This window comes from Lynx canadensis, chromosome A3 (genome assembly GCF_007474595.2).
Source record: "Lynx canadensis isolate LIC74 chromosome A3, mLynCan4.pri.v2, whole genome shotgun sequence".
In the NCBI taxonomy this organism is placed as follows: domain Eukaryota; kingdom Metazoa; phylum Chordata; class Mammalia; order Carnivora; family Felidae; genus Lynx; species Lynx canadensis.
In genome coordinates this window covers 95,570,152-95,584,165 of record NC_044305.1, presented here as the reverse complement: position 1 = coordinate 95,584,165, position 14,014 = coordinate 95,570,152, and the positions used below count along the sequence as shown (strand labels likewise).

The window sequence follows — 14,014 nt, the reverse complement described above, 5'->3', positions numbered from 1 at the left end:
AGCACAGGGTTCAAACAGAACCTGTTTGAATAGGTTGAAACAGAATGGTTTGAATGGGCAACAACTGTCCATATTGGGTGCAGTCACCAGAAAGTCAGTAAACAATGACACATTTATTCTGAAATCAACAGTATTAACCATCCTTGGATGACAAAACGTCAGGCATTATGGGAGAAGCTATGGCCCAGAGGCATTAAATAGTTTAAGGTTATATTTAGTTAGTAAAAGTCAAAGAATTGAGTTCTTCTGATTCCTAATCTGGATCTGTTCTACTACATTGTACTGACAAAGCTTTACCTTTTGTTACAGTTTCCAATTTTGGTACTTCCTGTTTGCTGATCCTCTTATATTTTTTGGCAAAATATATAGAAATGGTGTAAAAAATTCCTTGTTGTTCTTATGAAAACTTTACATTACAAAAGCATGAAAGTAAAAATTATACCATCTCTTCCTAGTGAAGGAAGACCTCTAAAAAGGCAATATACTATAAGATTCCAACCATATGACATTCTGGAAATGGCAAAACTATGGAAAGCCGTAAAAAGATCAGTGGTACCAGAGGTGGGAGGGGGAGAGGGATAAATAGGCAGAGTACAGAGGACTTCTAGGGCAATGAAAATATACTGTATGATACCATAAATAATGAATTATACCATAATACCATAATAATGACACCATAATAATGGATACCTGCCATTATACATTAGTCTCAACCCACAGAAAATACATGAGTGAACAGTACTGTAATCTATGGACATTGGACCCTTATGAGGCATCAATGCAGGTTCTTCAGTTGTAACAAATGTACTTCTCTGATAGGGCATCCTGATCATAGGGGAGCTGATGCCTGCTATGGGGTCAAGGGGTGTATGGGAAATCTGTACTTTCCCCTCAATTTTGCTGTGAACATTAAACTATTCTAAAAGAAATAGTCTTAGTAAAAAAAAGAAAAGAAAGAAAGAAAGAAAGAAAGAAAGAAAGAAAGAAAGAAAGAAAGAGAAAGAGGGGCACCTGGGTGGCTCAGTCAGTTGAGCATCTGACTCTTGGTTTTGGCTGGGGTCAAGATCTCCCAGTTCATGAGATCTTGACAGCACCAACACTGCTTGGGGGATTCTCTCTCTTTGCCCCTCCCCCATTCATGCATGTGCATGCTCGTGCTCTCTCTCTCTCTCTTTCTCTCTCTCAAAATAAGTAAATAAAAATTTTAAAAACAGAATGAAAGAAAACTATACCATTTGTTTGGACCACATGTTCCTAAAATATTGAAATTTTAATCTTCATGTATGCAGTGCCCACTAACATGGAGTCCTCATTTAAAATACTTTTTTTCCTATTTCCTCTTTTTCTCCCCCCCACTTTTTTTTTATTTGTGCCCTCTAAAGAGGGGACTGCTGGCAGAATATCAAAGATCCTTCAACCCAATCACATTCACATTGACACAAGCTTATATCAGCTATCAAATTTATAAAAATGACATTTCAATATAATCCATTCAGTGAAGATGAACTACTCTCTATATATCTAAACATGCTATCACTGGATGTACTTTTGCCTCCCCTCAACCTCCTGCAGCAATCTGACTTGGTAAATGAGATCTCTTAAGATGGGTCTGCTCAACCGTGCATACACTTACTACCAAGTTGTTGGCAATTTGTTCCATTTCAGGTTTTATTGAAGAGCCCATCAAATATGCTATGTAAGTATTTAATGGGTCTGATGTAGATTAGGGTTGTGTTTTCATCACCCTAGATAGTTTTTATAAAAAATAGATAATTTTTTATATAATGTTGCTCTAGGATTTTAGCATATGAATAATCCACAAATTTATTTTCTCAAATTTAACTCAGCATTCATAACAACACAAAAAGCATTCTTCAACAAAACACTATCTTTACTGAGAAAGTAATTCATGGAAAATCAACCACAGACTGTTATGTGACTCTTTGGATCCCTTTCAATTTTTAGCCACGCAGAGAAGGCAGTCAGGTAGTAAAATGGGAGTCTTTCTGCAGAGGTGCTCCTTGGCAAGATTTACATGTCTCAATGGGGGCTGGCCTATGTTTGCAAATCCCTTTATCAGCAAAGTCTGGTCAACTCAAGATTTGAGCGTTCAGCCCTTTTTTTAGATTCTTCTTTGTAATTTATATGTAAGTCTTCTCTTACCACATCCCCTTCATTTCTCTTATCCTATGGCAACAGTACATAGGCTCCATTTTGCCTTGTTTAAACTTGTCCCTGTTTGGGGATATTTCTTCCCCTTAGAGCATCTATCCTCAATGGAGGCTATTTTGTCTACCCTCCAAGAACCTCTGGTGCTGTCTGGAAATCTTTTAGTTGTCACAGTTTGGAATGGGGAAGAAAAGAGGTCCTCTCAGCATCTGGTGGGTAAAGGCCAGGGGTGCTAGGTATCCTATAATGCACAAGACAGCTACCCTCCCTCAAGAAATAATTACCTAACCTGTCAGCAGTACAGAGATTGAGAACTTCTGCCTTAAGGTCTTGAATAGAACAACTCAGACATAAGCGTGGATACAACCCGGTAGGTTGTGGTAGGCAGAAGGAAACATGACATTTTGTCATCCAGATTCTGGACTGCTTTTCTTTTTCCTCATCCTTCCTTTTGGCTCCTTCGCCTCTTTGCCCACTGCCCCTGTGATCTCTCCCCAAATAAAATGGACTCTCAGGGCAAAGTTTGATAAGCTCAAAAGAAAACAGTGAACAATTCAACGTGGCTTTAATTTAAAAAAAAATCATAAACCAAGCACTAGCTGAAAAGTAGAAATCTGGGCATTAATAATATGCATAGCAGTTTTTATTTTGAGGACATAGGTCTCCCAAGCACAGCCAGACACTGACAAGAGGACTAATTCAACAAAACTGCACAATCATAATCGCCAAACTGCTCCTACAGTCTTCCCTGAACTCCAAGTGTCTGGTATAGTCCTAACAATTCTCATTAGCATCAGTGAGTTAACAGCTCAAGCTTTTGCCTGCATTTCTTTGACAACCTCCCTAGTTACTCCTAAAGAAACAGTATCAGTTCCGCTTAAGAAACAAAACTGAAGAAAGCCACAAAATGATGTGTATACATTGTGCATTCTAGTTCTTAGCCCACCAACATCTACTTTTCCTTGACACATATTCCAATATTTTCAACTGCAGGTGTGTAGAAGCTATTTCAATCTCTTCAACCTGATGACTTTCCTAGTTATCATCAATAGTTCTTGAAAAATATAAAGAACCTAAATGTCTTGTGCATCTTCTCTGTTCAATTAAGATCTGGATGTGGACTTCAGAGTCAGAAAGGTATATTTAGTTAAGTCCCTACAGTATTCAGTCACTGCAAGGAAGGGTTGGAATAAGTTTTAAAATCTCTGACAGTTAACAAGTAAGAGCAAAATCTTAATGAGCAACAACAATCCTGAATGAATTGCTCTGTTTCATATTTCATCGATTTTGTTGTTTGGAAAAAAAAAATCAACCAGAAAGTCATTTACGTTTCAAGAATTTGAGCAAAAATTATGTAAAAATATTTCCATCAACTAAGCATGCTGCCCTTGCCTTTAAGCAGATTTTGACCCAAATGGGCATCATGTCCTCTGTTCATTAAAGCAGCACAAAAGACATTGAGAAAACAACCCCAGAATATCTCTTGAACAATGCCTGAGTTCTTGGTGTGCACAAAGTCACATGTAAGGTGGCAATATGCTCTGTGTCTTTCACCTTTTACAATGAGCGTTCCAATGAGTCAGGAGCAATCCTGTGTTCAGAGTCCTGTCTTCACATCTTCAATCCTTCTCTGCTGCTCTTCCCAGTCTCAGACCCAAGGGAGTGCTGCTATGTGTTTGACAGACCATGTGATGTTCAGACTTTGTAACAGAATAGAGCGAATGGGCCAGAAACTGAGAGCCACAAAAATGTGAGAGGGTTCCCTAAAGGGTGAAGAAAAGAGTCCTTATACTGGAGGGTAAAATGCCTGTTTTTAATTCTTCCAAGTGAAGAAAGAACTGAGTGACTTGCTTTGTGCTACTCTATTGAATGCAAAGGGCAAACCTATTTGAAAGAAAACAGTGCTCAATTTCAGCTAATTAAAATGCAGATATATCTTATTATCATTATTGTTATTATTTCTAATTCTATGTCTGCCATGATTCTCAAGAGCAACAATCCCTGGATGTTCTCTTTATTATGTGATGTTACACTATTCCCTTTCTGCTTATATTTCAAAGAGAACAAGCAATGTCTCTGTTTATCTGTTGTTTTTCCTTGCTATTTCAGACTAACAAATATCTACAGAAGTCTTTGTAAATAACCTTTTCCCTATAGAAAGAAACCTATTTCGACTAACATGCTGTATCATGTAGAACTTGATACACTGCTTTATCTGACCTTTCAGAAATACATTTATTATTTCTTTTAATCCTAATAGGTTCTGCAGTCAGCTATACAACAGGAAAGGCCCCTATTGAAGTCTGAGGAATGGTCCTTCTGTGCATACATGACTCAATTCTTTATCTATTCATAACCCCATCCAATATAAACTTAAATTCCCTTTTTCTATTCCTTTGTTGTCTCTACTCTAAATTTTCTAACCACACTTCCACCTCCCCCCCCCCATATACAGATAAATGCACACAGCTTTAGGTACTTGAGAAAGGTTCTGAAGCCCAGGAACACTAGCCGAGAACAAAAACTACTAAAAATAGGCCAGGCTTTGGTACAGTTATGGGTTATTATGCTAACTCAGTGAAAGTAAGTTGTTGTTTTTTTTTTTCTCCATCCCAATGCACCAGGGAGCTACGACAGGCTCGCATGAGTAACCATGTCTTACCATAGCAGTGATCCCCCAGGGACAGCACGTGCCCTAGAAGAAGGCATAGAAGGCTTTCCCAGAGGGGCAAGGCACATATTCAAGGTCTGACCCATTTTTAGCTGCCACCATCCCCTTTCTTTGATAACTTCATATCCAGACACTACCTAGAGCCTTAAAACTTTTTCCTTGTTGTTCACAGTCCTTCCTCAAGAGCCAATCTTCTCAAGAAATAGACACAGAAATGGTTTCAAGTTCAAGATTCCAAGTTCCCATCACACCTCCACTGTTTTCTAGATTTGTGACCTTTTCCAATCTCTTAACTCATTTCAACCACCACTTTCACATTTGTAATTGGACATAATAAAAATCTCTCTGCCGACTTCATAAGGTCCTTGTGAGAATCAAATGAGACTACAGATTATAAAGTAATATATAACACACACATGCACGCACACACATACAAAGCAATAAAATTGTTCTTCTGCTATAGTTATTCAAATTCAAGAAACCAAGAGTATTCCTATTACCATGTGTAACATTGAGGCACAGAAACCTGTAACAGACAATGCAAAAGATTTATTCAAATACAAAAATTAATCATGGCATTGACATTTTGGTTGAATCTAATATCCGTGTTTACCTGTCTCAGAGAGTAATTTTGTAGCTTCCAGAACCTTCTCAGTATAAACACCAGCTTCATAGTTCTCCATCTCAGCATTGATGATGTGTATAACTCGAGCTGCCCGGCCCCTAATGGCCCCTGCAGTCCGGTCCAGAGTGTCCACGTCCCCTTCTTGGAGGGCTATCACACACTTGTTCACATCCTCCAAGATGTGATTCTCTGTGGAAAAACACACACACATATACACGTGCGCATTGATATGATTTTATGCCACTCACACACTTAGTAAGCAATCTAAGAGAGATTCATCAACTATCATGAGCCATCATGCAAATCTCAAAACATACCTTTATAACACTGAAATAACATTTAAAGAACATAGTGTATAATTACAATAGCAATTCTCAACCTTGAGCACTAGCTAAAGGGCTCACAGCATCATACAGAGTGTGAAGGTGCCATCCTACTAAGTTTCTGATTCCATAGGTCTGGGATGGGGCCCAAGAAATTGCATTTCTACCAAGTTCCCAGGTGATGGTAATGCTGTGGGTTTGGGGACCATACTTTGAACACCACACTTTGAGCATCTTTTTCAATGTTTCAAATTTATTGCATTTTAGTAGTGGTTGTGGCAGTGAACATGAAGTCAACCTGATCACGCAGAAACATTTCCAAACATGACCAGAATCAAGCTCTGGGTGCCTGCTTATTTGATCAGTTTTTATTTAGCAGGCATTTAAGGGAAACTCTAAAACAAACAATTGTCACCTCATCCGTCCTTAAGGTCATGTCATGCACAAGGTATATACAGTAGGAAAACTGACCAGGTAAAGAGGATCACAATGTTCTCCACAACTAGAATAACTGGTGGCTGGTTTCGTCAGTTTAGAGTCAAGGTCAGTCACCACTCTCCCTCATTGCCCAAAGTAGAATCCAGGCAGGCAGGCTGGGGAGTTTCACTCTCTAGTAGCATAGAAAAAACATGCAATCTGGTCCCTCATGGTTTTACAAGTATGGAATTTTGTATTTCACATGTCCTAAGTGAGATCTGTAATTATATCCCTTAAACATTCTTTGGAAACACAATTCTAAGGAAATGTTGAAACGTTTAGTGCTCTGTGGAAAGAAAAGAACTTAAGCTGAAAATACACTCACATATACACACACTCACTATAAATAAAGAGAACAAGTGAGAAATAGTCTAAAGTAATCTGGTAACTTCAAAAAATTATAACTGTCAAATTCAACAGTTAATAAAGGATTGAAATAAATTATTACTTCCTCGAGAAGTTTCTAGGGCTACCTGTGAAATTAAAAGTTCCTACCTAAAGAGGGAAAGAGGGTAAGGTATTGCACCAACACCAGTCTCCACCATGGATCTCTCCTACTTTCCTGAAGCCAGTCAGGCAGAAGGACTAAGCGTTCTGTCAGGACCCTCGGCAGAAACTTGCAAAGTATAACTTACTCTGTATCATGGAACCTCTGCTTTGACCTCCTACAATAGGATGACCTTATTTGAACCATTACGGATTTCTGATTTCTACATTCTCTTGTTCCCTAATTTCAAATAGAAATTAGAATAGGAAAAAATGAGACAATTTTAATATTCAGATTTTTTAAACTCACAAAAAGTAATACTTTCTGAATGCTGATATTTTCCTGAGTAAAATAGAAACGGCTGTGACAATTTAGACTTTACAAAATTTTTAGTTTGGTTAAGGAACTTTTGAAAACCACCCCTTTCTGAAATCCTGGATTGTGTCATGCAAACTCACTTAAAAGGACACCTGGGAGAAAGGTTTACTCAAATGCAACTTGGTACAGAATTTCAAATACAAAAATTTGATTTTAAAAGGCCTCTTTCACTGCTCTTCTTGCCGCCCTGCTGGATCTCTCCAGACAATTCAAATATGTCCAGGTCTCCAAAAGTATGCAACTGGGAGGGTCTGCATATCAAAAGCATGCATCCATCCACTATTGTCTTTGAATAACACAGAAGTACAACAAAAGCTACTGCTTTTCCATGCATGGAATTTTGAGATCCCATCTCTGTTCTAACTGCATTCAGAACAGAAATGGAATGTGCTAATTATAGTATATCCTAATAATTTCTCTGGAGTTGATAATTTTTTTTTAATTCTAAGAAGTCCACTCATGACCTAATATCTTAAAATGAAATGATAGGTTTTAAAGGGGAAAAGAAAACAACTATTTCCCAAACTAGAAATGTACAACTCATTTAATTAAGACACAAGAAAAAGAATATGCTTTAATAGATATAAATGATACATATTTGAAGGAGGCTAGCAGAAGCTGAAAACCCAAAACACCAAAAGCATTGCTTTTAATTAGGCAAATCATCAACTAATTCGTTCAATGGTCAGTTTAATAAATCATGCTGTGTGAATAAAGTATTAATTTTATTAGTTTTATAATTTATTGACTAATTTTTTCTTAATCAAGTTTTTTTTGAAATGCTAAGATAATTTGCTCAGGATTTCTCAGCATTTTCCAATCAGGGTACCCCTGTAAGGGAAAAACGAATCACCATTTCCTCATAATAGTAGTTCTCGTAGTGGATGGTATACATGTAAAGGCTAAGATTTGGAATGCCTTAAAATAGATTTGTATTCTATTAAGCTCAGTACCAACAATGTATTTCAAAAAGAATAGTACCTGTTCCTAGAGACATGTCATCTGGTCAAAAGATCATAAGTAATGTATATGTGGATTCCCAGACCCCTTATAATAACTTCCCTCCTCATCTCTTCCCAACCCTCTCAGGCCTGAGCCCAACAGTTTGGGAGCACACTGGTCTAGGATCTATCAAGAATTCCAGTGAATTATTTGAAGGCGAAATCCACACTTGATTCATTTTTGCATTCCTGACAGTGCCTTATACACAGCAGGTAATCAAAGAAAAAACACTGAATAAACATGTTTGTTAATAGGAGACCATTTTATGTACTTTTATTCTAAGGTATTTTCAAGAGAAAGAGTTCAAGAAGTAAAGACAGGAATGCTGTCCCAACTAGAAAAGAACACAGTAGAGAAAGTAATAATAAAAAGCATAGGTATTCCAGAGAGGGCCCCATTGCTGGGAAAAACCGCTCAGGTACTTTGGATGTCATATCCGGATATGAAGCATGGCTTTTAAACATATCATAAAACACTTGACTGCAATATATTTTGTGATGAATTTGAATTTTTGCAGCCTTGCTGTTTCAGAAAAGATGAGTTTTGTTATAAAAATCACTGATGACCAAACCATTTGCTTATCATAAAGCTTAAAGATATAGATTCTAAATTCAAAACCTAAGTTCCTTGTTTCCTTCTAAAAATTCTCACAAACTCAAGACTCTGGAGTCAAAAGAAAAATAAGAAAAGGCAGACAACAAAACACAACTCTTGGACATTATGGGATTGAGTTAATCTCTTCTTCAGATCTTAGATGGCTGCTACTATGTGAGCCAAACCCAAGAATTAAACTGTCACACGGTTAATGCCAACACACTCATTTTAAAAACACTATTAAAAATTGTAGTTTTTACCCAGTGGGGAAAAACTTAAGTGTTCTAACATAGCCATTTCACTTTTTTATGAGCCTGGGCCACATCTGAAAATTGGTTTTGCTTCTGTAATGTTAATAGCTAGCATCATTGCTCCTGAAACTTGTTGCATTTCATATGGACAAATTAAGCACTCAGGCACACAGGTTCAGGTAGCATGAACAAAACAAAACTGTAGTCTTTTGCAAACAAAGATTTTTTGGTTGTTTTTAAAATAGAGTTCCCTGCCAGAATAGATATTCCCTTAAGAAGAAACTGATACATAAAATGTCATTAATGCCATTCCAAAATATCTCCTGGGCCAGACTTGCAATTTACTGATGCAAATATTTTGGCTTCAGCTCAGAGAGGAGATGAGAAGTAGTTTCCCCAACAATTGGGCAGTATCCATAGCCCACCGGCAGGACAGAGAAGGCTGGGTCATTATTTGTCAAGTCCGTCTGTAGAAAGGTAGCTGCCACCTCCAATTGTCAACTCCAAAGGCATGCTCCAGCAGGCCCTGCCAAGGCTGGCTCCCTGACAGCGCCTGTTCATTTTCCTGTCATGGCATGCCGCGGCACTTGTACCGCTGGGGTTGGACTGCACAGTGTTATCAGCGGAAGCCAAAGCCTTTTCTTGTTGCTGGTAATAATGAGATGCACAAAGGAATGGCAGGGAGAAAGGTGGCAAAGAGGCAGGGCTGGTGGAAGAAAATTAAGAAAAGCTTTGCACTATTGAAATGGTCTGAGATAAGACCTCCTCACCTTGCTTTTCCCTACTCTCAGAAATTTTTGTACATGCATTTAAAGAAAAGGAGAAGTTGGGAAATTTTTAAGTTCTGAAATGATTCCTCTTTGCAAAAGGTAGTCCAATGCATATTTTCTACTCATTTGCAGGAAAAGGGGAATGCAGAATAACATTTCCAGCTATCAGGATTGCTGTGAGATCTGAGGCTGGTTAGGGAGGGAGAGCCGCTGCCCTGTCTGGGGGGGGGGGGCACTATAGTCATCCTGGCAAACACTGACAAGACATGAGACAGAGGCGGCCACCCTCTTATTCCACACCATCCAAATCCCCAACATGTCTACCTAAACCATTGCTATGCATTGCATGAGAAATGCACTTCTGAGATATCTTTTACATTATTAGGACTCAGCCATCAACGAAGCCAATCTCAGAAATGGCAACGTATTAAGGTCTTTATCAGCTAGCCGCCAGATATGGGGGTATTTAAATGAACAGCTGCTTTGAAAAGTCACCAGAAACAGAGCATCTTGGGAATGAAAAACAAGACAGGCTTTTGAAAAAGATGAGAGAGTGGAATGAGGGTACCAGAGGTGGAGAGAAGAGAACCCAACGAAAGCTGGAAGCACCAAAGGTAATTTCCCACTATCCTAACTTACTGAGAATTACGTAGCTTCTGAAGAGGATAATCAGGATTTTCATACCGTCTCTGCCCAGTTATCTCCCCACTCAGTGCAGGCCCTGGGATACTAATATCTTTCTTACAGATTTTGGGGGAGAATTAAAGCAAACAGCATAGTGTCAGGCAAATTCTAGACACTGAAGAGGTATTCACTCATGTTTCCCATTTTTCTTCTCTTGCTCTCCATGGTTTCAAAGTTGGGTTTTTGATTATCCGTCAGATCTACAGATTGGACTCTGCTGCTCTCAGACATAAGCTTCAAACACAAGCCCCCAGTGGGAATTCATTGTCTGTTTCTTCATGAAAAGCAAAGACTGCACCTAGACAGTATTTCCAAATATGATGAGCTCCCCCAGAAATTCCTTCTACAGTGTTGCAGTAAGATGCCCCTTCTGCCTGGATCCCACCAGCAATGCTGTGACCCCTTCCCTCTCAGGCCTCAGTTGGCCAAGGACAGGCAGGCCTTGGTCAAGGCCAGGTCTACCTCTGAGTAGAGTCAACATCTGGTCAGTTTGAATTATCAAGGTTCACTTGATTACCTTTAATGCCTCACAAAGGAGGCTGATGTTTGCAGCAACCCCCTCCCCAACTCACCCCACAGAGACTCTTCTTGGTGAACTGTGCCAAATGTTTGTGGGCAAATATGTTTAGAGAAAGGTATCACAAACCTGGGTAACTTCACTTATTGGAAAAAATGACCCCCTTAAACACAGCCAAATTGGGCTAGCTGACTTTTTTTTAATTATTATTATTTTAAAATATAAACCATGAGAACTAACCAATCTCACATCTCATACCCTTTTTTAAGATGGGTGATTTGGATGTATCCAAGGCCAATCTGCTTTAAAAACTCTAGAAGCTAAAAAGAAACCCATGTCTCCTTAAATAATCTCTTCAGTTTGCTTATCTCTTTACCAGAAAGTTGTATTTCCACACCCGCCCCCCATGCTTTGACCCATTGTTTTGAAATAATGTGCACACAAAAGAAAAATTTCCAAGAGGGTGTTACAGTCACATTTGCAGAGATGACTGAAAGCTTACAGGGCCAAGAAAAGCACTAGAAACCGAGGCCCATGACATTTGCAAGATATTCCTAATTCTGTTCTCCAGTTGCCTTGAAAGGGCCTATTTGTGATTACCTGAGACAGAAAGGAAGTCATCCACTGAGGTGATGTCATCCACGGCCTCTGTCAACACTCGGACCTGCTTCTCCCACTGGTCTTTGAAGACGTCCATGTTGTCCTGAGCAACTTTGCTCTGTGGTCGGGCAGCCAGTGTGAGAGCAGCATTGATGACCTATTTGTTAGAAACAATCCAGAAAGACGCTGACTACACTATTTAAGAAAGAAACAAGAAGGTCAGGGATCACATTGAAACCCTGGACCCTGTAGTTTCTCAGGGGTTCTAAGTGGGTTCTCTGTTCAGAAGACAATCAGAAACATGAAACATGAAGTATGTTATCAGCTACCATTAGTTTTTGTTTACGTTGTGTTTCTTCTTTTTTAAATAGACAGATTTTATGTTTTTTGTTTTGTCTTTAGCTCTTATTTATTTTTCAGAGACAGAGGGAGATAGAGTGTGAGTAGGGGAGGGGCAGAGAGAGAGGGAGACACAGAATCTGAAGCAGGCTCCAGGCTCTGAACTGTCAGCACAGAGCCTGATATGAGGCTTGAACCCATGAACCGTGAGATGACCTGAGCTGAAGTCAGATGCTCAACTGACTGAGCCGCTCAGGCTCCCCTCTTCTTTGTTTTAAGATATAGTAATTAGCCTCAGGTTTCAAAAAGTGTTTACTGGACAAATCCTATTTACTTAATTCAGATGTGGTAGAAGGCTAACTCCTGTTCTACATGTGCAAAGTTGTAATTTAGTTGAGACAAGGAAAATAGTAATGGAACATTTAAAAATCAGCCCAAAATAAACAGAACAAAGTCAGTATGAGTGGAAAAGACAATAATTACCAGAGTTATTCTGAATACTGGAACAGTTAGGAATTCTTTTTGAGAAAGGTACACCTTGAAACAGCTCAGGAATGATGGCAAGACAAGGCAGGGAGGGACATGAGGGCCTGAGTAGAGAAGTCCCTGAGTATCAGGTCACCAATGGGCTTTTGAAACAAAGTAGATGAGGCTTACCTGGGGACACAGGCTGTCAATCTGGGTGGCTGCCATCCGGACTAATTTCACCCCTTCCTCATTGTTGGAAATGGAACAGGCCAAGTTGGCAACCTGGATTGAAAAGGATTTGAGTGAAAATCATGTTGGGGCAAAGGGGAAGTGTACTGTTGCATGACCTTACTCCTTCTCTGGAGTCATCTCTTCCAGGGTAATCCTGCTACAAATAAGGATGCCTTTCAGTGATTTACCAAATATTACTAGTTATTATGCTACATTAGACATTTAGTCCAGAAAAGTAAGGTGCTAATAGCAAATTATTGTTTCAAGATTCTCAAGCACACACAATAATGTATTTTAACTGGGTTGCTTTGATCCATTTTCCTCTGTAGACTGCTCTTGTGACTTATACTCTCACTTGAACCCCCTAATACTCATCATGAAGTGTGGCCATACATAAGCGCTAAACTCTGACCAGTGAGAGAGACACTGCAGTGCACTTAGGATTTAAAGGAGATTCACAAGAAGTTGAAAATGAAGGTGATCTAACCCAAAGGAACCCATATCTGCCTGTCACAGTCTGTCAGGAAACTGCTAGTCTACCAGTAGCCCACTCGAGGACTTTCAGGGGGCAGGCAGGTCTGAGAAACAGATAGGAAAGGCTGATATAACCCAGTAGGCAACGATACAGTGTACAACAAATTAGAATATGTGAATTTAGTAAAAAGGCATTCAGTTTTAATTTTTTTTAAAACATTATACCAGCCAAAACAGCTGCACTGAATTTAAGCTCCCTGGTCAAGCATTTCAATTTGTATTATTCCTCCTCTTCAAGGAGTGAGAGGTGGTAATACAAGGTCAGATTGATTGGCCAAGGTCAACAGCACACAAAGCTACCATCAGAACACTGATCAGTCCCATCAGACTGATGCCAAGAGGACAAGAGGATGGGGATTAGAAAGGGCAAAGGAGAAGAGAATGGCCACCAGGGCTAGGAGCAGGAGGGCAAGTAGAACAAGTGATTAGCAGACTGAGAATCCCCTGAGCCTTGTGGCCACCTGCCCTTTTGTATCCTGCCACCTCTGCTCTCCAAAACCAGGCTGCCTCTCTACCATGACTTCATGCCCTGGGAGATTAAAATGCAACACACGTGCAGAGTTCCAAATGCAAAAGAAAGCTTAGTCAGACAGTGTGAAGAGCATGGAACTGGAGGTCAGGAGGCTTAACCACTAACTAGTTACAGAGTCACTTCACATTTGGAGGGCCGTTTCCTTATCAGCAAAAGGATATAGGTAGATGGTGATACTAGGAATGCTTACAAAGATTACTTCAGTAAATCATTATCATTGACAATCCCATTTTGAAGCTTTTAAGGAAGAACACTTTACATCTATTGTAGTGAGAATATGTACTATGAGAAACCACAGATGGAATTTCCAAACATTAATTATCAGTTTCTTATATTTTATAGTTTATCTTGGATTCTTCAGA

General features: G+C 39.3%; 1 protein-coding gene across 3 annotated transcripts in view; it reads right to left on the bottom strand.

The window, feature by feature from the left end:
* CTNNA2 (catenin alpha 2) overlaps window positions 1-14,014 on the bottom strand; it is a 1,119,678-nt gene that overhangs the window by 109,702 nt on the left and 995,962 nt on the right. For all 3 annotated transcript variants that reach the window (XM_030310974.1, XM_030310976.1, XM_030310977.1), the window contains exons 10-12: window positions 12,545-12,637; window positions 11,549-11,705; window positions 5,454-5,654 (exon numbers count right to left, since the gene is read on the bottom strand). In XM_030310974.1, the coding sequence (XP_030166834.1) occupies window positions 5,454-5,654; window positions 11,549-11,705; window positions 12,545-12,637 (451 nt within the window). The remainder of the gene's footprint in view (window positions 1-5,453; window positions 5,655-11,548; window positions 11,706-12,544; window positions 12,638-14,014) is intronic.